The 26800-nt window shown below is 45.9% G+C and overlaps 1 protein-coding gene across 1 annotated transcript in view; it reads right to left on the bottom strand.

Moving 5' to 3' along the window:
* Window positions 1-22892, bottom strand: part of COL23A1 (collagen type XXIII alpha 1 chain) — a 360295-nt gene extending 337403 nt beyond the window's left edge. The window contains exons 1-2 of the mRNA XM_048861023.2: window positions 22151-22892; window positions 10890-10959 (exon numbers count right to left, since the gene is read on the bottom strand). Of these exons, the coding sequence (XP_048716980.2) occupies window positions 10890-10959; window positions 22151-22438 (358 nt within the window). The 5' untranslated portion in view covers window positions 22439-22892. The remainder of the gene's footprint in view (window positions 1-10889; window positions 10960-22150) is intronic.
* Window positions 22893-26800: the final 3908 nt, after the last annotated feature.

Here is a 26800-nt window from a genome sequence, read left to right as displayed (position 1 = left end):
GGCAGACAATGTCAGAGTGCAGGAAAGCACAAAATGACCGGGAGGAGAGGTGGCGGGCTGAAGAGAGGGCTGAAGCTGAAAGGTGGCATCAGCGTGATGAGAGAAGACAGGATTCAATGCTGAGGCTGCTGGAGGATCAAACCAAATGCTCCAGCGTATGGTTGAGCTGCAGGAAAGGCAGCAGGAACACAGACTGCCGCTACAGCCCCTGTGTAACCAACCGCCCTCCTCCCCAAGTTCCATAGCCTCCTCACCCAGACGCCCAAGAACGCGGTGGGGGGGCCTCCGGCCACCCAGTCACTCCACCCCAGAGGATTGCCCAAGCAACAGAAGGCTGGCCTTCAATAAGTTTTAAACTTTTAAAGTGCTGTTTGGCCTTGTCCTTCCCTCCTCCACCACCCCTCCTGGTGCTACCTTGGTAGTTATCCCCCTATTTGTGTGATGAATGAATAAAGAATGCATGAATGTGAAGCAACAATGACTTTATTGCCTCTGCAAGTGGTGATCAAAGGGAGGTGGGGAGGCTGGTTAGTTTACAGGGAAGTAGAGTGAACCAAGGGGTGGGGGGTTTCATCAAGGAGAAACAAAGAGAACTTTCACACCGTAGCCTGGCCAGTCATGAAACTGGTTTTCAAAGCTTCTCTGATGCGCACCGCGCCCTCCTGTGCTCTTCTAACCGCCCTGGTGTCTGGCTGTGCGTAACCAGCAGCCAGGCGATTTGCCTCAACCTCCCACCCCACCATAAACGTCTCCCCCTTACTCTCACAGATATTGTGGAGCGCACAGCAAGCAGTAATAACAGTGGGAATATCGGTTTCGCTGAGGTCTAACCGAGTCAGTAAACTGCACCAGCGCGCTTTTAAACATCCACATGCACATTCTACCACCATTCTGCACTTGCTCAGCCTGTAGTTGAACAGCTCCTGACTACTGTCCAGGCTGCCTGTGTACGGCTTCATGAGCCATGGCATTAAGGGGTAGGCTGGGTCCCCAAGGATAACTATAGGCATTTCAACATCCCCAAAGGTTATTTTCTGATCTGGGAATAAAGTCCCTTCCTGCAGCTTTTGAAACAGACCAGAGTTTCTGAAGATGCGAGCATCATGTACCTTTCCCGGCCATCCCATATTGATGTTGGTGAAACGTCCCTTGTGATCCACCAGTGTTTGCAGCACTATTGAAAAGTACCCCTTGCAGTTTATGTACTCGCCAGCTTGGTGCTCCGGTGCCAAGATAGGGATATGGGTTCCGTCTATGGCCCCACCACAGTTAGGGAATCCCATTGCGGCAAAGCCATCCACTATGACCTGCACATTTCCCAGGGTCACTACCCTTGACATCAGCAGATCTTTGATTGCGTTGTCTACTCGCATCACAGCGGCCCCCACAGTAGATTTGCCCACTCCAAATTGATTCCCGACTCACCGGTAGCTGTCTGGCATTGCAAGCTTCCATAGGGCTATTGCCACTCGCTTCTAACTGTGAGGTCTGCTCTCATCTTGGTATTCTTGCGCCTCAGGGCAGGGGAAAGCAAGTCACAAAGTTCTGTGAAAGTGCCCTTACGCATGCGAAAGTTTCGCAACCACTGGGAATCGTCCCAGACCTGCAACGCTATGCGGTCCCACCAATCTGTGCTTGTTTCCTGAGCCAGAATCGGCGTTCCACCGCATGAACCTGCCCCATTAGCACCATGATGCCCACACTGCCAGGGCCCGTGCTTTGAGAGAAGTCTGTGTCCATGTCATAGAATCATAGAATAGAATCATAGAATATCAAGGTTGGAAGGGACCTCAGGAGGTCATCTAGTCCAACCCCCTGCTCTAAGCAGGACCAATCCCCAATTTTTGCCCCAGATCCATAAATGGCCCTCTCAAGGATTGAACTCACAACCCTGGGTTTAGCAGGCCAATGCTCAAACCACTGAGCTATCCCTCCCCCCCATTCCTCATCACTCACGTCACCGCGCCGACGTGACCTACTTGCCCGGTATTGCTTTGCCAGGTTCTGGGGCTGCATATACTGCTGGATAATGCGCGTGGTATTTAATGTGCTCCTAATTGCCAAAGTGATCTGAGCGGGCTCCATGCTTGCCGTGGTATGGCGTCTGCCCAGAAAAAAGGCACTGAACGATTGTCTGCCGTTGCCCTGACGGAGGGATGGGCGACGGACGACATGGCTTACAGGGTTGGCTTACAGGGAATTAAAATCAACAAAGGGGGTGGCTTTGTGAGAAACTGAATGGCCCCCTCAAGGACAGAACTCAAAACTGGGTTTAGCAGGCCGTTGATTTCACAAAGAGAGGGAGGGAGGAGAAAATGAATACAAAACCAATCTGGTCTATTTCTTGTTTTGATCCACTTCATCTATCATTATATATCTTGCTGGCAGCAGACTGTGCAGTACGACTGCTAGCCATCGTCAACACCTGGGTGCTCAGCAGAAGACGGTGCAGTATGATTACTGGCCATCATCTTCTACTAGCTGCAGATTAAAAGACAGTGCGGGACTGAATCGCCACGTGACGAAACAAGGGAAATGACCTAGCTGAGTCACTCCCATGTTTGCCCAGGCGCCCGGTTAGAAGAGCACCCAGGACTACATCGATGACGGCTACCAGTCATACTGCACTGTCTGCTGCCAAAAGGCAATAAACTGCTGCTGTGTAGCAATGCAGTACCACGCCTGCCAGCACCCAGGAGACATACGGTGACGGTTAGCTGAGCGGGTTCCATGCTTGCTGTGGTATGGCATCTGCACAGGTAACTCAGGAAAAAAGGCGCAAAACGATTGTCTGCCCTTGCTTTCACGAAGGAAGGGAGGGAAGGGGGCCTGACGATATGTACCCAGAACCACCCACGACAATGTTTTAGCCCTATCAGGCATTGGGATTTCTACCCAGAATTCAAATGGGCGGCGGAGACTGCAGGATAGCCACCCACAGTGCAACGCTCCGGAAGTCGACGGTTGCCTCTGTACTGTGGACATGCTCCGCCGACTACATGCACTTAGAGCATTTGTGTGGGGACACACACAATCAACTGTATAAAAACGCTTTCTACAAAACCAACTTCTATAAATTTGACCTAATTTTGTATGATTTGCCTAATGCTCCAGTGGGCAAAGGAGGAACAGAAAGATGAACCTTGCTGAAATGAAGGTTGGGGTGCAGGGAGACGCCAAGACATGGATGAAATTACTGTAGAGAGGAATAATACAAAAAAGTGGAGTTTTAAAAACAAGATTTATTGGGGGATAATCTGTGTGTTTTCTTCTAACTGGGGAATTAATAAAAACAAATATTGTGTTTTGCTAGGGATCGTTACTCTGCTCCAGAGAAATCAATCTCACAGAATGGAAAAAAATCTGAGACATTCAAGTTTACTAGTACACAAAAAGACAATAAAGGAGCATAGGACCCCATGAATTTTAAGGGGAAATTCAAGATTTTTTTTTTCCATTTGATGCACCATTCATTATTTTTACTATGTCCATTTAAGCGATCAAAAATTAGGATTTTGAAACCCACACAAGGATATATCTTTCATATACACAGCCCAGGAAAGATATTAGAAGCCTGGCGTTGCAGAACATAGATAAACAGAGACCCTGCTAGTTAAAATTCAATTCAATCTGCAAACTCAGCAGTAAACATCTTGCCCCCTGTTGGGTAAAGTCTGTGAGTGGTCAACACTAAAAAAATGAGATGAGCCCCATTACCTTTGAACTCTGCTAATTAGGGAAGTTCCATTTCAATGTTTACGTGGGGAAGACAACCTAGGGGGCTCAGATAGCAAGAGATGTTTGAGGACCCCGCTCAACAAAAATGATGATTTTACTGGCCAGGTATTTCAATGAGCTGGGAGCCATAGGATCTACTAGTACACTTAACTGTTCTACAACCTGATATAAGTTCTGTACAGCCAAATCCTAGACCTTAAGGCAGTGGTCCCCAACCTTTCTTGTGGGAAGCGAGAAGTGGCAGCAGCAATAAGCGCCGCCGCCGAAATGCCGGCGAGAAACGGCAATGCTTCTCGGCGGCATTTCGGCAGCGGGATGTCCTGTGGGCGCACAAAAATGCCCCGGCAGGCGCCATGGCACCTGTGGGCACCACGTTGGAGACCCCTGCCTTAAGGGTATATCAACACTGCAAGAGAAGACCCACGGCTGGCCCATGTCAGCAGACTCAGGCTGTGGGGCTATAAAACCGCAGTGTAGACGTTCAGGCTGGAGCCTGAATGCCTATACTGCAATTTTATAGCCCTGCAGCCCAAGCCCCATGAGCCCAAGTCTGCTGATATGAGCCAGCTGTGGGTCTTGTATTGCAGTGTTGACATACCCTAACAGGCTTAGGCATGATAGCTGGGATTTCTGAAGTTGCCTGCGAGAACTGAGCATCCAAATCCCACCGAATTCAGTGAGAGTTAAGTGCCAGGCTTCCTTTGGCTCCTAGAAAAATCCCAGAAATGTTTGAAGGGAAAGCACAAGCTATTAAGTTGCTCTGCAACAGGGGAAAATAGTATGGGGCCACTCAGCTTGCAGAGGTGTATTAAAATTCACCTAATCTTTCCCAGGCACACACGGTTCCATTTCTAGATAATTAAAACCATCTGCTCTCCTGCAGGTACGAAGCACCATTCCACAATTTTTGTGGCCAAGACATTATTAGGAAATACTTATGTATTAATTTGATGTTCCAATGAATTATACTGAACATTTTATGCAGCTTTATGTGCTTTATGCACTTCAGAGAGGCATGAATGAATCAAAACAAAGTTGATACATATCAGACAGTCTCCAAAACTCATCATTGTTTGATGGCTGTTGGGCATGAGTTGGAGATCTCAATCCAGTGTCTAATAGAGGAGCATCAACTCCAAAAGAAACCAGTGAAACAGACACCTTCATCTCAGAGGTCAAAGAATGATTGAGGTGGTGGGGACAACTGTCTTACTCCTCTGGCTGCCCATTCACAACAGATTGGAGCATGCCAACAGGGGGAAACTTTCACAGAGATTCTGGGTAAGTGTGGGAGAGAAGAAGGCTCAGGGGAAGTGTGCCGAGACACATAGCAAATGAGGTGGTGTACAAAAGCCACTTCATAGATGGCCCTGACCTTCAATGGATGTCAGAGGATCTGCCAGATTTGGGAGCAGACCTAGTCTATGGAAGGAACCCTCCTCCCAGTCTCCAGGAGAGCAGTCAGAAGGGAACTCTTTGAGGGGGATGTGTGCAGGAATTTCCTCCATCACGGCCCAACTTTCATTTCTTTTACTGACAGTAACCGGAAACAACATATCATAGATGTCTGCCTTCTACTTCTGCCAGCAAAGCAGCTGTCATCTTCTACACGTGCAGCACTCAAGGCCCTGTCTAAACTACATACAAGGTTACCATTCGGGTTTTTTTTAAATCTACGCATTTAAAAGGAAGTACTTGCTTGGTTCTAAGATGATCTAACATCTCAAGCTCTTAGGGCTCTGTTACCACCGATTGGAAGAGTTCATGTATTACTAGTACTGCAGAAAAACTTCTCATAAGGCAAATATTAGATTTATAAGGGGTCTTTCAGGCAAAATATTTCAAACCACTGTGGATGAAAATACAATGTTTTTTTTTATTAGCCACAGGTTTCACAACTGTTAGTGAACAAAGCAGAGGGTTTTCATTTTGCTTTTTTAATCTGTCTCCAAGGACGCATCAGTTGAAAAGCTATTAGGAGCTCCACCACTTGAGTGCCTTTCAAGCAAGTGTTCTTGCACCTGCCAAATTTTATCTAATAGAGGCCACATGAGGATCAAGCCAGAAAAAGAAAAACTGGCACACAGGAGTTAAAGGCCTCTGCAAATTATAACAGGCATGAGTCAGAGAATGCCAGTAAATCTTCCAACTGAGGTGGTGCTTCACATGGAGTTGACGTAAGGAGGTTGTTACTAGTTCTGGATTGAATACAAAACAGCTGTATCCAAAGCCATAGGAGTTGGAGACATTGAAAAATGAAAGGTCATAGTTGTGACACAAAGCCAAGATAGAAAACAAGCACTACCATTACTATTCACTCAGCACTAAACTTGGCCAGTGAGGGGTACTGCCCCGAGGGTGCCAAACACTGGAACTTGTGCAACAACCTTCTCACACTCAGGTTATGGAGCTGAACAAGTTATGGAGAAATTTCTAGCCACACATTTAGGCAATTTTTGTTGTTGTTGTTGTTGTTGAAGAAATGAAAACAAAATGTAAATTAAGTTGGATTTTCATGAAGTTCTGCAAACTCGCAGACCTTGCAGGGAGCTAGGAATGTACCTCATTTTAGCATCATAGACTTGAGCCAAGGTTTTTCATGAGCTACTTTTCCTTGTCATTCTCATTTTGTTTCTATGGTATTCATGAAATAATATGGGCTCCCTCTGGTGGCCAATGATACCTCTATGGACAATAACAAAAGTGTCTCTCAGTGGATCAACTGTCTACTTTCTATTTCAGAACAGAGTCAACTGAAAGCCTGCTGGGGTTCTATTTATTAAGAATTTTATTTTCTCACACACACATACACACTCTATAATTAGAGTCACTCATTCTTACCATTTTTAAAAGTTTTTTTAAATCAGTACTGAGAGCTGATCATATAAAACAAGCCAAGTTATTAAAAAAACAAAAACAATTAAGCCACATGAAAATATCTAGAAAATTATTAGCCATTTGGTCAAAGCACAATCAGTGCTTAACTGGTGTCCTATCCCACCATTCAACCCTGATTTAGGGCTCCTGCATGTGATTTTATGATATCTAGGACACGGGTCACATTAGCTCTGAGTCTCTTTTAACTTGATGGTTTATCATGGTTAACCTCTTCCCTTCAGGAGATTGTTTTTCCAGCTCTCACATCTTTATATGTGGCTGAATTGTTCTTTTTTCCTAGCCTGGCCAGTTTCCCTTAGGAAGCGTTTTCAATCAAGCAACAGCGTCCCAGCCTCATAATGAAGGCAGGGAGGACAGCAAGAAAAGTTCTCTTTGTATAGAAGATGCGAAGGAGGAGAGTTACATGAAACACAAACGTATACCAAACATAGCAAATAAAGTTACAATAGCTAGCATAAGTATTGCTTTAAAACCAAATACGGCTCCAAATAAAAGGAAGGATCACCTTACATTAGCCTATGTTCTGGAAAGGGTAAAATTAAGCCTATGAACTTGATTCTCTCCTGTGACTGAGTTCCACTCAGTTCTGGCTTGTTGGCCCCAACGAGAGTTGGAGCAGTTTCCAAGCAGCTCTAACTTGCACCACTGACCAAGGGTCCTTAATTGACTCTGTAGAAGGGAGGATTGCCTTGCTTTGGTCCCCCAACTCCAATCACCTAGACCAGGGGTAGGCAACCGGTGGCACGCGTGCCAAAGGTGGCACACGAGCTGATTTTCAGTGGCACTCACACTGCCCGGGTCCCAGCCACTGGTCCTGTGGGCTCTGCTGCCGCCCTGGGGTCCGGTCCGCCAGCCCCCGCCAGCTGGAGTTCCGTCTGCCGGCCCCGCTCAGACCACTGCCGGCCCCAGGTCCTGGCCACTGGTCCGGGGGGCTCTGCTGCTGGCCTAGGGACCCAGCTGCTGGCCCGGGTGTCTGCAGCTGCCCCCAGCTGTGGCCCACTAGCCCCAGCCTGGGGCAGTGAGGAGTGCAGACAGAGGCAAGAGGGGGCGCAGCTCAGCACCCCCACCTTAAAAATTGTTCCAGAGCCACTGTACTGGGATATTTTAAAGTCCTGATTTGCTGCTTACATCACTCTCACGCCACGTGGAACAGCGCCCGGCGTTTGAAGTTGAGATTAGAATTTACTTGCAAGAACTGGAATCAGAATTTTCTGACAGATTTCAAGATTTCCAGCAATTTGGCCCAATGCTTTCTTTTCTAAGTAAAGCTGAAAAGTTCAATGAAAGCGACTTGGATTGGTCTGTATTTCAGTGGATGGGTGTTGAAGATTTCAAAATGCAGCTCATTCAGTTAAAAAGCTCAGAATTGTGGGCATCAAAGTTTGGAGATCTGCAAAGCTACCGAGAGAGATCATGGGGCCTCTATTCTGACCTGCTGGATGTCCCTGCCAGTGAAATTTAACTGTTTGAAGAAAACTGCGATTGTAATGCTTTCAGCATTTGGATCCACATACCTGTGTGAACAGATATTTTCACACATGAAATCTGTCCTCTGTCCCTCTCGGAGCCGGTGAACAACTAATTACTCAGAAGTGTGCAACTTAAAGTATCCGAAGAGGTGCCAGACATTGGAAAACTCAACAAGGAAAAGGAAGGGCAAGGATCACACGAAACTGATAAGGTCTTCATTTTAATTTAATTTTAAATGAAGCTTCTTAAACATTTTAAAAACCTTATTTACTTTATAACTAAACTACTGTATGTATATTATAGACTTATAGAAAAAGACCTTCTAAAAGCATTAAAATGTATTACTGGCACGCAAAACCTTAAATCAGAGTGAATAAATTAAGAGTCGGCACACCACTTTTGAAAGGTTGCCGATCCCTGACCTAGACCCAGCACACCCGCACCAGCCAGCAACTCTCCTCCTACAGGGGAATTCTCTACTGGCCAGTGGCAGCCAGTTTCTGGCCCCTTTGCACCTTCTGACTGCTGCAGAAAGGCCAGATCTGAGAACAGATTCTGGCCACAGCTTTCTAAAGATGTGACTTATCCCTGCAGTTCCAGATGACTTCAATGACAGTTGCAGGTGATCAGCACTGTTGAGGATCAGAGTATTTAACTCGGGGTCAGAGAGGAATTTAATATTCCTCAGCAAAGAATATTGGAGGAAAGGCTGCTACGACAAATAAAAATGGCTGTCAGCTGAACTTCAGACAAAACTGAAAAATCTTCAGTTTTATATAAGGGGAAGCGTGGTCACCACCACCAACTTAACGAAGCACTCATCTCTTTGGAGGAAGAGTACTACACAGGTACAAATATTATTATTGGTTGACGGGAGGCAGGATTGGTAGCAGGTTCACAGGAACTGTGTATCACCAGTCGCTTCACAAAAGCTTTTCTTCTTTCTTTTTCCTTACAAAATTACTCTACTACAATTGCAACAAGTATTTGACCAGCATATAGAATACTTATTTTGAATATCTTCCCCCCACTCATTCAAACAAATCCATCGGCCCTTTAACAGAGTGGTGGCTCACCTATGCAACAAAAGAGACTCTTGGATCTCAGTTGCCTTTTGTACTTAAAAGGATTTTTCAGTGCTTAACACTTAACTCAGCAGGCATCAGTACCTTCCTGATTACAAGTACTCTGGTTAACAAGTTTTGCAGCTCAAGACCTCGATCCTGCAGTGAGCTGTGTGCACCCAGAGCCCCACTGACTTTGCCAGCTCTGGTCCCAAGGCGATAATTTGCCTTGTCAGCAGAAGGAAAGCACAGAACAGAGATGAAGAGCATCAGGTCAGCTATTGTTAGTTGGGAACACCAAGGGAATAAAGTTAATTTTCCCTCCTCTGAGCCAAAATGTGCATGAGAAAAAGAAAAGGCCTTTCTTCCAGACTTTCCCGGACATTCAGATATGGGCTGAAATAACCCTGATTTGTTTCTCAACTAATCTAGTCTGGTTGCAAGACAGTCAGCCCAGACATGGAGCATAAAGGCCATTCACGTTAGCTAACCACAAGCAAATAAATTAAATACAATTACTACAATTGCATTAATGCTTTTAAAAGAGCCATGAGTCAAATATTTTATAGGCTATTATGTATAATTTTAAGGCTTAATAGCAAAAGGAAAAACACACCACCATTTTTGTCTCATGAGTAAGGAATAATGCTGGGAGCCAGACTGTGATAGTTTTCTTGTCCAGTGTGTTGGGAAAATCCCAGAATACATTTTTTATCTACTGGGTTTTCAAATGCTGGAACTTTCAGCTTTTTATACAAAAGTAATTTCATCTTAATCAGTGCTGTTTAGGTAGACTTTGATTTCTGTACAAGACTAAAATACACTCATATGGAAGCTTTTGACCTCAAATGTTAAAATTATCCCCCCGTGCACAATGTACAGACAGCTCTACATACCGTAAGCTTTCCATATGTAATCTCTTTAGAACAAGTCAATGTTGAGTCAATAATGATTGAATAAATGTTTTAAAGAAAATTTAGCACTTCCGTGCATTTTCCATCATCAAACATTGTCCAATCTAGCTCATCTTCACAACACATCTGTGCAAAAAAAATTAGAAATGCTCCATAAGGCGAATCACAAACAATTTACTACAACCGCTGAATATTTCGAGTACATTTGTGTAAATGTGATTACCACGCAGACTAATTGAAGATGTTTATTGTTTCTAAAGAGGGTGCTCTTTCAAAACAAAACAGGAAGATCTTGATTGTCTAGGAAGTTCATTAAACTGTGTGAGGGAATTTAAACAGCCAATGAGAGTTTTCATATGCAGAGCAATGCTGGAGAAGCTACTCTCGCATCTTAAAAGGAGGTGGTGATACAGCTTTTAATTATCACACTGATGTTTAAACTGCAGAGGTTTTGGTAGGTCTTTTTCTGAATGTCTTTCAGTGGACTGTGTAGGGCACAAGGTCAGTACATCTGTTAGAGTAAAACAGTTACTTAATAGTGCACATGGCTCCCCCACTCAAGCCCCAAACACCATAGTCATGTAAACACACAAATGCAAGCCAAGGAAAGTTAATCCAGTTGATCAGAAGAGGGCACTTCATTTTTGGAGGTATTTAAACTCGTTAGCATATTCCATTTAATATAAAGGAGCAGCTAAAAGAAAGAAGAGGAATGTGGGCAGTATTAACCCAGTAAGACTATCAACAATTTACCAACAGTCAAACTTTGGTGGTAATGGTATAAAGATGTCACTGTTCCACATACCTGGTGGGCAGACACATTCAGATGGAGCCTCTCGCACTGTCCGCAGCTTGGCTAATCCTTCACCCAGTTTCTGTCCAGAGGGAGAGGGGGAAGAAAAAAAAAAAGAAGATATTTAGAGAATAAATATATACTCACTGCATGCGTACAAAGGGCCAAATTACAAAACAAATCCTCTTCATGCTATGGACAAAACTCCACCTCTATTTTTGTCAGTCCAGTTTAACAATAGGTTTCAGAGTAACAGCCGTGTTAGTCTGTATTCGCAAAAAGAAAAAGGAGTACTTGTGGCACCTTAGAGACTAACCAATTTATTTGAGCATAAGCTTTCGTGAGCTACAGCTCACTTCATCGGATGCATACTGTGGAAAGTTTAGAAGATCTTATTATATACACACAAAGCATTAAAAAAATACCTCCTCCCACCCCACTCTCCTGCTAGTAATAGCTTATCTAAAGTGATCACTCTCCTTACAATGTGTATGATAATCAAGTTGGGCCTGGATTTGTGCTGGAAATGGCCCAACTTGATTATCATACACATTGTAAGGAGAGTGATCACTTTAGATAAGCTATTACTAGCAGGAGAGTGGGGTGGGAGGAGGTATTTTTTCATGCTTTGTGTGTATATAATAAGATCTTCTAAACTTTCCACAGTATGCATCCGATGAAGTGAGCTGTAGCTCACGAAAGCTTATGCTCAAATAAATTGGTTAGTCTCTAAGATGCCACAAGTACTCCTTTTCAGTTTAACAATAGCTTCTTCTAAAATAATACACAAGACATTCAAAATTGGTCCGTCTGCCACCCTTACTCATGGAGAGTAAAACCTTTCCCCTTGGAAAGCAAAGAAGTTACTTGCCAAATAAGACACTACTTAAGCATGGCAGAATCTGGCCCAGAGATACTGTGGCAGGACAAGGAAACGTAGGCCATGCCTTACAGACATTTGTCCAACTTGTTTTTAGACGCTACCAACGATGGCAACTCCATGATCTCCCCTGGAAGCTTATTCCAGAGCTTAACTACCCTTATAGTTAGAAAGCTTTTCCTAATATCTAACCTAAATCTCTCTTGCTACAGAGTAACCCCATTACTTCTTGTCCTACCTTCAGTGGACATGGAAAACAATCCATCGCCATTCTCTTTATGATAGCACAGGAATTTAAATTTGACCACTTTTGGAGGACACGTTCTGTGCCCGCACTGCGGCCCTGGAGGAGTTATGCCCCCGCCAACCATTGGGGTGGGACCATGCCTCTGCCTGCCCCCCCTGTGCACACCCCCAAGCCCTTAACATATTAGGAGACTTATCAGGTCTCCCGAGTCGTCTTCTCTCACGACTAAACAAGCCCAGTGTTTTCAACCTTTCCATATAGGTCAGGTTTTACAAACATTTCATCATTTTTGTTGCTCTCCTCTGGACTCTTTCCAATTCGTCCACATCCTTCCTCAACTGTGATGCCCAGAACTGGATATACTACTCCAGCTGGGGCCTCACCAGTACCACGTAGAGTGGGAAAATGACCACCTGTGTCTTACATACAAGAGTCCCGTTAATATACCCCAGAATCACATAAGCCTTTTTTCCAGCTTTTTGAATTTTAAACCTGTACTCCAAAATGCTTACAACCCCTCCCAGCTTGGTGTTATCTGCAAATTTTATAAGCATACTCTCTACTCCATTATCCAAGTCATTAATGAAAATATTGACTAGTTCTGGATCCAGGACTGACCCCTGCAGGACACCACTAAACACACCCTCCCAATTTGACAGCAAACCATTGAGAACTACTCTTTGAGTATGGTCTTTCAACCCACTGTGCACCCACCTTTTAGTAATTTCATCTAGATGACATTTCCCAAGTTCACTTATAGGCTACATTGCTTTCTACAAGCTTATGGGACACTGAAAACATTAGGCACTATTTACCCTCCTCCGTCAGCAGACATCAGCATAATACTGATACTTATTCTTTCACTGGGAATATTTGAACCAAAAGTTTTCTTCCAGCTTGTCACAAACTGCAGGAAACAACCTATTCACAGAGATGTAAAAATGTCCCCTAGAAGTCACCATAATAAATCCATGGTGGTAGCACTGATGGTATATTACTTGACTGCATATTTTTAAGCCCATGTTATCTGCATATATGTAGATATTTCTGTTGGTTTCAGGCACACAGTAGAACAATTCCAACTACAGGGTGCTGTACTGATGGAAGGGTGAAAACTGCTTGAGTTTTAAAATTGTTTTCTCCAAACACTTTCATATATATCATCATACATTAAAAGCCTTTTTTTTCCTTTTTTGGTCACAGAGCATGGATGCTGCTGCCTCATTTTCAAATATTCTGTACTACAACAACAGCATTACAACATCCATTAGAGAAAACAAGGGCACACTTGCAGTACACCTATCACAACAGCAGGTTTGTAAATATTATCCAGTAGGAGCCCAATCCAAAGTCCCTTGAAGTAAACAGAGAGGTTCCCACTGATCGGAATGGGTTTTGAATCAGACCCCCAACTTGGCTGTCGCCGATTCTGGTGGGGAGCAGGGAGAGAGGAACATATCTATTAAAATGTTTTGTTCAAGTTAAGGGTTATCTGTCATCTGAAAATGCCCCCAAAAAACTGTGTTTAAAACTTTCATCAATCTTAACTGGCTAGGAAAAATCCTCTTGTCCAGAATCCTGGGATAGCCACATAACTCAGTCCAGACATAGGAAACCTAATTATTCACTGCTCTCAAACCAAGCTGCTGACTTGCACTTAAGACTGACAAGCCAGTACTCCTGACCCAAGGCTGAAAGTGTCCCTAGTGTCCTATGGGTGAAAAAGTCTTTTTATTGACACAGTGCAGTGCTTGCAATTGTACATACATTTGTATTGGTTTGGATTGCAGAGCTTTATAGCCACATATTATAAAACTGCACAAATTCCTAAAAGAATACAGAGAGTTCAGTCAACTGTTAGTTTAGACCATTCTTGTTCCCAAATCCATCATGCATTTCTCTGACAACCACATATTGCAGTTTGAGCATTACAGGTGAGTCATTTATGACTTTTACAGTCATCCCGATTATAAAACTGATGAAACTGCCCAGGGCAAGAATGTACATTAGCCCATTTTTAATCCATTCATTAGATTTAGATATCTTGGGGAATAAGGAAAATATTTGCATCTCTTTAATTCTGAAATGAGTGTTGCGGTCTTCTATTGAATTTTCCTAAGCATTAAACTGATTAATCTGAACACTATATGGCTAATAAGGAACAATAAATCCATTGTGAACTAAATTGTCCGGCTCTGATTACAACTAAATATTTCTTTAATCCTTGCATTAAAATTTTTATGCATGAGAACTATGCCTTTTGAATTCAAGCTTTTGTTAAGGAGTAAACAGAGATATTACTATACCTGCACCATGTGGTTAAATACATATTGTATTGAGCACTGGCTCTCAATTTTTCAGATTACTGTATCCCCTGCAGGAGTCTGATTTGTCTTGCGTACTCCCAAGTTTCACCTCACTTAAAAATGACTTGCTTACAAAATCAGACATAAAAATACAAAAGTGTCACAGCAAACTATTACTGAAAAATTGCTTACTTTCTCATTTTTACCATAATTGATTGAAATATAAATATTGGATTTAAATATCAGTGTATAGTATATAGAGCAGTATAAACAAGTAATTGCCTGTATGAAATAGCTTGTACTGACTTTACTAGTGCTTTCTATGTAGCCTGTTATAAAACTAGGCAAATATGTAGATGATCTGATGTACCCCCTGAAAGACCCCGTGTACCCCCATAGGTAGATGTACCCCTAGTTGAGAACCACTGAGTACACTGTACTATGAATCTATAGAATGTTTTCATTAAAGAGCAACATAAACTCTCAGTGAGGTTTTATGTAAATAAGACTTCAGAGAACACTAGCGTAGGTCTGTGTATTTATTGGGTCAAATTTACAAAAGCATGCATGAAATCCCTGAGGGTTTACTTGGGTCTACAACTAAAAGGGTGCATAAACCCCAATTTGGGCACCAAGATATTTGTTTTGCACATAAACTTCATGAGGTTGAGTTTTTTATTTACCCATTGTTTGAATCTCCATTCAGAAAAGCAGGAGAGGAGAAGAAATCCTGTCAACACGCCTCAACTAAGATCAGGGCCCCATTGTGCTAGACCCTACACAAACACATAGTATGAGACAGCCCTTGCCTCAAAGAAAGCCTTACAATCTAGATAGACAAGACAGATAAAAGGCAGGAGAAAGAGATACGATACACAAGCAGAAGATAGGGAACTGAAGCACAGAGAGAATAAGCAATTTGTCCAAGCTTAGGCCTTGTCTACACTGGCAAGTTTCTGCGCAGTAAAGCACCTTTCTGCGTTGAAACTCCTGAGGTGTACACTCTGCCAAGCCACTTAGTGTGCAGAAACTAGACAGTTGCAACGCTGTAAAAAAAACAAAAAAACCCCGATGAGAGGCGTATAGTTTTCTGTGCCAGGGCTACAGCGCCGTGGTGCCAGTGACCCTGGTTGATTACAGCGCTGCGATTGGCCTCTGGGAGGTGTCCCACAATGCCTGTTCTCGCCTCTCTGGTCATCAGTTTGACCTCTACTGCCCTGCCCTCAGGTGACCAACTGTGAGCCCTACCCCTTAAATTCCTTGGGAATTTTGAAAGTCCCCTTCCTGTTTGCTCAGCTACGCGTGCAGTGGTCTCAGCGTATCTTTCCAGGTGACCATGCCTGTTCCATGCACCAGACGATCCCCCACTTGGAGCAATGCCAAGCTGCTGGACCTCCTCAGCATTTGGGGAGAGGAGGCTGTCCAGTCCCAGCTGCGCTCCAGCCATAGGAATTTTGATACCTACGGACAGATTTCACGATGCATGACAGAAAGGGGCTATGACCAGGACACACTGAAGTGCAGGGTCAAAGTGAAGGAGCTGCGGAACGCCTACCACAAATCGCAGGAGGCAAACCAGCACTCCAGTGCTGCGCCCACGAGCTGCCAGTTCTACAAAGAGCTGGATGTGATACTCGGTGGTGACCCCACCTCCACTGTGAAGGCCGCTGTGGATACTTGGGTGGCTCACATGCCAGTTGAGAGTGGACCGAGCCAGGAGGAGGAAATCTTGGATGAGGATGTGGAGGGGGACCCAGAGGCAGAGGACGACTTGGAGGTCAGAGAGGCATGCAGCCAGCAGCTCTTCTCTTTGATTTTGGGAATCGCTGAAGCAAGTTGTTGGGGGCAGGAGGGTTACAGAAAGCAGGCTTGTGTCTGTATGATGCACGTACCACCACATGTCTAGTCTAAGCTGTGGAACAGGGTGTTGATTGACTCCCTCACTTCACAGGAATCTGCCTCAGATTTCCATAAGGGCCAGGGTGGAAGCCACAGTCTTGGAGAAGACCCTCCCTTGATTCCCTGCTCAACCTCAGGAGTGAGGTATCTTCCATAATGAATACAGCCTGTGGAAAATGTGGGGATAATGATCATAAGTAATGATCATAAGGCCCCCCCCACAGTGCTGGCTCTCCCCAAAAGCCATGTGCCCAGTGTACAGTATGGTCCTGGAACACAGATTTCCCCTGCCCCTGCAGTTACTCACCATTCTGGGGGTCTTATGGCTCATGTGTGCTTGCTGGGGTAAGCCAGTTAGTGATAGGTATGTGAAAAGTGGCTCTTTCAAATCACTGAATCAGTGGTGTGTGTGTTGCAAACAATACTGCTTCTGTAAAATGTTGCATATTGGCTTCACAGATATGAGCTTGGGAGCCTAGTCTCCCTCTTTCTTATCGCTGGCTGAACGGCTGCGCAGAATTAGAAAGCGGCCACAAAGAACTAAAGAGGACTTTCTGCGTGACATTATGATGCACTCCGCAGCTGAAAAACAAGAATTGAAAGAGTGGCGGGACAGCGAGAAGAGGGACTGAAAGGAGAATGCAGCATGCCAGAACAAACCCACGAAGCAGCTCTTAAATATTATGGAGCACTAAACAGACATGCTCCAGGCGCTACTAGCGCTGCAAACCAAGCAGCTCCGTGCCCGCCCTCCCCTGCAGCCGCTGTCGCAAAATTCGTTCCTATGCGCCCCCCAGACACAGCCAACACACTCTTATTAACCTCGTGGCTCCAGTCTGTACCTGCTGCATTCTACTCCTCCCCTGTCACAGGTCAGCACTGTGGACTCCCAGTACCCACTGCACTCAACACCCGTCCCTCTGCAGTTTAGCCCTGCTGAAGTACAGTACCCGCTGCACTGTACTCCAAAGGACAAGGTTGGATATGATACCTGGACAGACACAAATCTTTAACCATCCTGGGACCCCACCTCCTCCTAAGACCCTCTCCCTTCCCGCATCCCCCTCAGCGGTGATGTGGTTTTTTGTTTGTCTCTCTCCTCCAGTTGTTGCTTTTTAATAAAAGAATTGTTTTGGTTTGAAAGCAATCTTTTATTTCATTAATTGAAAGTAAACAGAGCCCTGCAAAGCAACAGGCAATTTTCTTAAACCTTCATAGTACATCATCTGCACCAATCACAGTCACCTCTTAGCATTACAAGCACTGCAATCCCGAGCATAGCAACAAATATTAGTGGCTTTCAGATTCAAATTGCTGCCTCAAGGCATCCCTGATCCTTATGGCCCTGCGCTGTCCCCCTCTAATAGCCCTGGTCTCTGCCTGTTCAAAATAAGCCTCCAGGCACTGAGCCTCTGCAGTCCAGCCCTGAGTGAAGCTTTCACCCTTCCCTTCACAAATATTATGGCGCGTACAGCACACGGCTATAAGCCTAGGAATATTGTCATCAGCCAGAGCATATAGGCAGCGCCAGCAAGCCTTTAAACAGCCAAAAGCACACTCAACAGTCATTCTGCTCAGCATGTTGTTGAACCGCTCCTTGCTGCTGTCAAGGTGCCCCGCGTATGGCTTCATAAGCCATGGCATTAAGGGGTCCGCACACTCTCCAAGGATCACAGTGGGCATTTCAACTTCCCCTATGGTGATCTTCTGGTCTGGGAAGAAAGTCCGTGCTTGCAGCTTCCTGAACAGACCAACGTTCTGAAAGATGTGTGTATCATGCAGCTTTCCGGACCAGCCTGTATTAATGTTCATGAAACGCCCACAGTGATCCACAAGTGCCTGGAGAACCATTGAGATATACCCCTTCCGATAAACGTACTTGGTGGCTAGGTGGTCTGGTGCCAGAATTGGAATATGCGTGCCAGCTATCGCCTCTCTGCAGCTAGGGAAGCCCATTTGCACAAAGCCATCCACAGTGTCAGGCACGTTGCCCAGAGTCACCGTCTTTCGGAGCAGGATGCAATTAATGGCCCTGCACCCTTCCATCAACACGAGTCTAACAGTCAACTTTCCCACTCCAAACCGGTTAGCTACCGAACGGCAGCAGTCTGGAGTAGCCAGCTTCCACAGTGCAATCGCCACACGCTTCTCCAAGGGCAGGGCAGATCTCATTCTCATGTCCTTGCGCCGCAAGGTTGGAGTGAGCTCATCACACAGTCCCCTGAATGTGGCTTTCCTCATCCGAAAGTTATGCAGTCACTGCTCATCATCCCAGACATGCATGACGATGTGATCCCACCACTCAGTGCTTGTTTCCCAAGCCCAAAGGTGCTGTCGTCAGCACCTTTGTAAATGCCACATGCAATATGGTGTCGTAGCTGGTAAGTATGGTGAGATCAATGTTGCACTCCTCTTGCCTTTGTAGTTTAAGGAATAACTCCACTGCCACTCATGACGTGGTAGTGAGAGCAAGCAGCACATTGGTCAACAGTGTGGAATCCATTCCTGCAGCCCAAAGAGGCAGAGCAGAGCATGCAGTACACAAACTGTTGAAAGATGGCGCCAAATGCAGATGGAAGCATGGGGATTGCTGGGATGCAAAGCAATGCATCACGGGGCATTGGGACAGGAACCAGGATATCCCACGACCCCCCTCTGCCTTCCCACAGCTCTTAGCAGCAGAAGAGGAAGAGATGCTCTGCACGGGCAGCTGACAGTGTGAACACACAACAATGGTTTCCCTTCAGCATTCTCTGAGCAGCGCTGTAACGGCCAGCACTGTAACTCTGCCAGTGTAGACATACCATCAGAGGGGAGGTCTCTGTCGCGAAGGCAGGAATTGAAATCTAGTCACCTGAATTCCAATCCAGTGCCTTAACCACAAGACCATCCTTCTTCTCTACTCTACTGACTTCCTATCCTGTTCTACTTGTCAAACATTCCCCCCCCCCCGTATTTTTATGGAACACATCCCAGCACGGCTGTATTGTATTTATGCCCTTGAATGTGCCTCACTTTCAAAGGTTATGTCAGCAGAGCTCTAGTAGCAGGGTACATTAATGCTCTGCAGTAACAGAGGACACAATATTATATCTAGTTCTAGTTTTAGGTTTGTTTCTTCTGTGATTTGGTGGTAGAATTTGAAAGGAAAAAAAACTGTAAATATCAGTTTATGGTCATGAAATAGACTGGTAAAACAGTCTTACCTATAGTGAAATTCTCAAGCGCAAAAAAAAAGTTACTTTGCTAGTCATGTTTTATATAATTAACAAGAAGTTAATCAAAGAGCATTTTTGTTATTTAAAATGAACATAAATGAACAGATGTAGTTTAGCAGGACTGACGCCTACTGTACATATTAAAAAGATAGCAGAATGACTAATTAGCATTCATTCCTTGAATCTGTTACTCATTTAAAAATTTGTGCTCTCATTATTGACAGACGTTTGGTCACACTAAATGTTTCAACATATTTATTCTTGCATTAGGAATTCAATTATGTGGTTTCACTTTAGTTTCCCTCTACAATCCCCATCTGAGTATTCACAATACAAAGCAAGCTTTCCACACTTTACTAAATCTCAGTGAGAAACTGTTTCTGTGGCATTGCCTGAGAGCAAGTATAATTCCCCACGTACACACATATTTACTGACTGAAATAACAGATAGAAACAGAACTGCTGTCATGATTGACATGCAAATTCTAAGCCAGAGCACACAAATAAACTAGAGTTATTCAATTAGCTTCCATCAAGAAGTGAAATCTAAACACATCTGAAAGTGTCTCATTTGCAAGCACCCTCTCTGCACTGACACTCCGTATTATCCCGTAAATCATACCTAGATGACTGATTGATAGATAGGTGAGAAGGCATATGGCCCCCACCCCTGTATTAACACTACCCTCTGTGCCTGGAATAGTCTCCATCTTTCTGAATGCCAGGCAACAATGCGTTCTTCCTTCACATCTCTCAGTTTTCTGTTAACTTCACACCACAGACCTCCATGTGGTTTCACCTATTCCCTTCTTTGACACCTACCCATAATTTAAAATGTAAGCAAGCAAGCAACATATACATTCTGCTTTCCTTGCTAAATCAGTGATCTCTCAACAGTCCCTTCCCACTGTTTACTGTTGTCTCCTTTCCCTTTCCACCCTCAAGTACATGTGTAACTTTACTTCCCTGGAACTACTCAAGAGGGTAAAGTTATATGTAAGCTTTCTGCAGTATTGGGGCCTTCAGTATTGCAAACTTCTTGGGGCAGAGACAATCTCTTATATACCAGTGATGCAATACAAGAATAAAAAGCCAACCCAATATTCCATTGTGTAGGCACTTCCACAGATGTCAAGCTTACACTACCCACTAATATCCTGTTGGAATCTCGCTATAACCTGCTTCAGTTTTATGAACAATTAAGGTTATATTCTAAACTAGCAAATCAGTAATAGTATCCCAAAACTCTTTACTACTGGACAAAAGTCACTCAAACAAAATCCACCTGAACTAAGTACTACAGTTGGCACCAAAACGCATAACAATCTCCTGAGTAGTGTTAGTTTTTGTATTAGAAGATAGAAACAAATATAGAAGCTCACTCTGGAAGCAGAACAATTCATTCAGCACAAGAAACTATGGGATCATAGCAAAAGACTCAGTAAATACAAGAACAGTAGCTGTTGGTGTTCCTATCATCCATAAATCAACTCAGCACCATTGTACTATATGATGCTTTATGATACTCTGTAAAATAATGGGGGACCACGTTAATGTACGTGTAACATAAAAATAGTTGTCCATTACAGCCAAAGATAAATGTTTTTTTAAATACAGGGATTCTCTTTTCCCACAGGAATAAAATTTGCTGTATTCACGGATTTTTTTCCCCCTTATAAATCACTACTGAAGGGCCAAACTCTTCCACATCTTACTCCACAAGTTAACCACCTTGAAATCAACAGGGCTACTCACAAAGTAAGGTATTCAGTGTGAATAAAGGTGGCAGAATCTGACCCACAGTATTTACACTTTTCATTTATATCAACAGTATTCTTCTCAGAGTCCAGAGGTGCTTATACTGTTTAATCGATTACTTTAGCTGCAAGGTAAGTAATCAATAATCCCATCTTTCATGGCCTGCTACTCAAACTTGTAATCAAGAGCTACTGCACTTTAGGGGGTTTATTGTGCCCCCTGCCACTAGGCAGCATATCACCTTAAGCAGTTCATTTAACCATCTCTGTGCCTGAGCTGTAGCTCACGAAAGCTCATGCTCAAATAAATTGGTTAGTCTCTAAGGTGCCACAAGTACTCCTTTTCTTTTTGCGAATACAGACTAACACGGCTGCTACTCTGAAACCAGTCTGCACCCTGCCACCAGTTAGCAGGTAACATTGACTGCACTCATGTAACCTCGGGCCGTCATGGAACCTCTCCTGTCTCCCTTTGGGATAATGATACTCGCCCACCTCACAGTCACAGCTGGGCCCGATCCTGCCTAGTACTAGTACCTTCAGCTCCCGCTCACTTCACTGGGAACTGAACCCACGGCATAGCCAGAACCCAAGCCGGGGAGGCTTAATGTTACGGGGCGGGGCTTGGGCATCCTTTAGGCTCTACAGGGGTCAGGTACTGATGGGAACGCAAAGGCCACTCTGGCCCCAGCCCCCTGGCACAGGGGGAGCTGAGGCTCGTCTTGGGACCCCCCCGCAAGGCCCCCATTTCTCTGCCGTATGCCAGGCAGCCTCCAAGCCAGAGCTGTGCCATACACCCCCCAGAGACTTGCAAAGCCCCCAGGCTGCAGTGCTCCCTCCGACACACTCAGGGGTTCGGGGCTCAGCCCCATCCCTGGGGGTTCAAGTTGGGGCCGGAGCCCAGCGCCAGGAGCAAAATCCCCTGCGGGGAGCCCGCAGCCCATGCCCGGCCCCCGCAATACTCACCTCCCGGAAGAGCTGCTCCATGTGGGGCTGCAGCAGGGCGAGCAGCGGTCCGGGGCTCAGGGGGGCTCCCGGTGCCCAGCCGGGGCTGCCCCGCTCCTCCAGCGCCGCCACCCTGCCCTGCAGCTCGCACGTCTTGGCGCTCAGCAGCAGGCAGGCGGCCAGCGAGGTGAGCGAGAGGAGCAGGCAGAGGGCTGCGGAGCCGCCGCCGCCCCCCGCCCACCGGGCGCCGGCTGGGGGCAGCCCGGCGGCAGCCGCCGCCCCTCGCAGCCTCCCGTCGCCCTGGCTCATGGTCCCGCAGCAGAGAGAGCGGGTCTGCGGCGGCCCCGATCCGCCCTCGGGCTGCAGCGAGCGGCTCCTGCCCGGGGCGCGCAGCAGCAGCCGCAGCCGCAGCAGCAAGAGGCGGCGGCGCTTGGGAGCCGGCTGCGGGAGAAGTGGGGCGGGAAGCGGCGGAGGAGCCGCTTTTCTCCTTCAGTGTGTCTTAAACCGGGGAGGGGGGAGATCCTCTGTAACCCCCCCACCCCGGGGGGGTGGAAGGGAACTCGGCAATAATCCCACCCCCTCCCCGCGCTCCCAGCGCACGCGGGGGCTATGCAAATAGCCCCGGCCAGAAAAGGAGATGGGCGCCTCCTGCGCGCCCCAGGGGTGGAGCAGGCTGGCGGGACAGGCGGGCGGGGGCACAGACACTCCTCCGCCGCCTTTCGTGCGCGGGGGACCCCGTCACCCCCACCCCCAGGCTTCCCACAGCGGGGTCCAGGGCCTCGCCGAGGAAGGGGAGAGCCCCGCTGCCTGAGGAGCGATGGAAGACGAGCGACCCCCCTGGTCAAACCCAGCCACGCCCCTTTATATTCCTCACCTGTGGGGTGGGCGCACCCCCGAAGCTTGGGGGTTCCCAGCTAACCCCCCCCCCCGCCCGGTCGGGCGTTGGGGTTCCCGAGGGTTCTCCCTGGGCTTGGCTTTGCAGGTGGAGGTGGTCTCCCCTCACCCGCCTTGGGCTGGGGTCTCTCGTCAGCAGCCGTTGCCCTCTCTCCTCCGCCCCTCCCCCCCACCAGATTGCCCCCACCGGGCGGGCGCGCGCGTGCGGGGGGGGGGGGGGGTGTGCCGGGGAGCGGGAGCCTGGCTGCCGGCCGCACCTCCTGCGGTCAGCGTCCCCTGCCGGGAGACTCCAGCCCCAAAACTATTTCATCGCCCGGCCATTCAAGGGGCTGACAAAAGTCCGCTGCCCCAGGGGTGGCCTTCGGTGCGCTGGGGATGCGCTTTGCGCTGGGCTCTAGCCAGGCCGTTGCACCGTGAGAGTCGGTATCCAATCCGCTCCCCCAGCTCCAGGTATTGACATTTGTCCCTGCGTAGGCTAACAGCCGGGGGCAAACTGATCTAACGCCAGCCTGGGTACAGGGCGATGCGCCACGTAACGGCAGACAAGCAGCAATCCGACTTTACCTTGCCTCGCCTGCCTCGCCCACCTTGTATCCCACAGTCCCCGACAAGAGTTAAATACAGCGTGGGGGAGGAGAAAACCTAAAACGCGTAAGGCAAAGGAAGACAGGAGACTGAACTGAGGCATTCTGTTGTGTCTCATCAGAGAAGTGGGGCTCTTGGACGCGGGGACATCTAACCCTTCAGTTCTGTTCAGGAAAGCTTCCTCAACCAACTTTGCAATAGATTTTAGTTTAGGCTCCTACTTCCGCGTTGCACTGTCGCTGTTTTGCCCGTAGAGTTTAGCGGCCTCCAGCGGCAGAAGATTGGCCAGACCAACCCTACTGAATTTCCCTGGTTACTTCAAGGAAAAGAAAATTGAAAAGAGACATCAGGCATTCTTATCATGCGGATTGAGTGACAAGATAGCTATAAAGAAAAGAATCGTGTTATCTTCTTCCAACTATCTTTCATGCTGAGCGATATCTACAAGATAAAATATTTGCCTTCTACAAAAGTTAAAGTTTAGATTGTAAACAACAACAAAGACTACCTGCCAAACACCATGCACTTTTGTGGTGGCACTAAAGTAATAATGCTGATGCCATGCACCTGTAATAGTTTAATCAGGTTAAAGTGCCTCATCTTGTTTGCAAATGTTTGTTTGAAGGAAACTGGTATTGGACAAAGTCATTACATAAACTCATATTATGATTATCAGAAACACTTCCTGCAGTTGGTTTATACCAAACGGGCCCCCTTTTATTATTTGCATTGTAATGTATCATGTAAACTATTAATTTAGGAGCATCATAGTCCCCTAACCTAGAAAAAGTAATGCTCAGATGATTTTATGTTTTCCTAGCCTCTGATACACATGCTATAAAATGTAACTTGTAATTCCTCTTTGTGGAACAGAGTCTGCCAGCCTTACTCACAGTGAGTTAGTCCCATAGACCCATGTAAGGGTGGCAGAATGTGCATTTCTAAGAGATGTTGGCATAATTTTAGGGAGAAAGTTTTGTAGGAGCAACCGCATGAGTGGGGAAAGAAAAGAGAAGGCAGAAAATATGAATAAATCCCTGGCCTCTGTTATGATATACACAAATCAACTCCTAACACACCACATACAAACAGGTATACATTTAAATAATACTTTCCTCTTCTGTAAACCACCTCATGGCACTTGTTCATTCTGTTGCCATGGAAATTAATATAATTTGCAGATAAGCACCAGAGCAGAGGATTTTTTGGAATTCCAACAACTGAAAAACAGATGCTAGAAAGGAAACCCCAAGTAAATTGTTTTGAGCAAGCCTGCACTTTGCTGAACTTTCTTTTAATCTCTACGGGGGTGGGATCCACCAAGGGATTTAAGGATCACAACACTGATATCATGGCACCTAACTTTTAGGCACCTAGAATATCAGAGGAACAATGCTGTGATCCACAAAGCTGAGTTAGGCACCTAGGTTCCCTATACAGTGAATGGGGAAAGCTAGATGACTGCAAATGAAATCTGCCTAAACTAGCCCATGGGAGATGCCCACAGGCTGGGGAATGTGTTAGGCCTCAACCCTTTCTCCTAGTTAGTCGCTTAAATGCAAGCTCCAGGGAGGCATGGGAACCCACTGCCTGCAGTCAGGTGGCTTAGGTGCCCAAGTACTTTTTGAGAGAATGAGGTTTAGTTGATGGTAAGAAAAATAGAATCGCAATGTTGGCATAAGCAGCTTCATGCACAGAGGAGCAGTGCAGTAAAGTACGTAGGCTTGTGTAAGTGGTTTATAAATGACTCAGCAAGCTGGACGACTTTGAGAAAATACAGACTAGATCACTATGGAGAACAACAATAATGTTCGAATGCTGAGGGTGCATCAATGGCTTCTTGCACATCTGTACCATCACCATTATGGCATGGACTGTTCTCCCACTTCTTTCCAGATAAGCCTTTTCTTCCCGGCTTGCTGTGAATCTTCATTCTTTCTCTGGGTCAGACCATGGTTTCAACCTTTTGGGATGGGAGACATGCCTTGCTCCATATCTGTGATGACTATGTGGCTGTCTCTTGCACCTGGTGCTTACATGTCAACCTTGATGTGGATCCCACCTCTTCCCTTTCCATCAGTTCCTTTCCCTTCTTGTCTTTATTTTTTTCCATATAGATTTTGCTTTATTTTTGTTCCTATTTTTCTCTCCATCTCAGTTACCTCAGTTTTCTCCTTTCCTCTGAACTTTCTTCCAGTTCACTCCCTATTTATCTCTTCTTCCTATTCTTAATTCCCTTTCCATCTTTCCTAACCCTTATTTTCCCCATCCTCTTTTCCAGTTTGCTTCCCCCAACCCACCCCTTAACCTTAGAGCTTCCATGTTGTTTCTACCACTATTCACCAGAGGGCTGCATTCTGGAAGGAAAGGGAAGCTATTGGTGGCCACACATGGAAACAAAACCACACAGGTACCTCAGTACTAGAAAAAAGGGTGGGTTTATTGCCGCATTAGCCAACATGCAATAAAATTCTAGTGCAGACAGGGCAGTTCTAGCTTACATATAGGCTAGCAGGTTGAGATGAACACATAGGGGGACCCTACAACCTGCCTTGTCCACATTTCAAGATGTGTTAGCTAACAATGGTTAAACCTCCCTCCCTAACCCCCTTGATTTTTTCCAAGTGAAGATAATACCACTGTGGGAAGTCAAGGGAGAAAGCAAGACAAGTTGGACAGACATCTTAGAAGAAGCTTCTGGCAGTTTTCTGGTCCCCAGCTGCAGCCACAGCTCCATAGTACTTCTATGTGTGGAACCTCTTGCACTCTGCCAGGAAAGGTCTTATTCCACACTTACAGCACCAGCATCACCATTTGGGACCCCCAGCAGAGCTGCTATGTGTATCTTGATTTTACTTTTTGTGTGTGTTAAAGTTGAAAAAAATTATTGCATTTCCATCTCAGAGTAAACAAGCTAGTGCTTGTGGCTGTGCTGTTTCCTTTTCAAATCTATCACGGTAGGAGCTTATGTAGCATCTTTTAGTAGCTGTGTTATTGAAAGCTACACTACTCACTTTTGAGTTAAACAGGACAGAGCAGAGAGAGAGATCTTCTCCCTCTCTAATTTCTACACTGTTGTGGGCCTGGTACAACCCTGGAGGTTGATAGGATAACTATAACAATGCACTTATTTAGATTAAGTAGTCATTGGATGGACTGCTTCCTCGGCAGAAGCCCAACAGCTGCCTCTGA

The sequence above is a fragment of the Caretta caretta genome, chromosome 8 (genome assembly GCF_965140235.1).
Source record: "Caretta caretta isolate rCarCar2 chromosome 8, rCarCar1.hap1, whole genome shotgun sequence".
Taxonomy (NCBI): domain Eukaryota; kingdom Metazoa; phylum Chordata; order Testudines; family Cheloniidae; genus Caretta; species Caretta caretta.
This window is presented reverse-complemented; position numbering and strand designations above follow the sequence as displayed.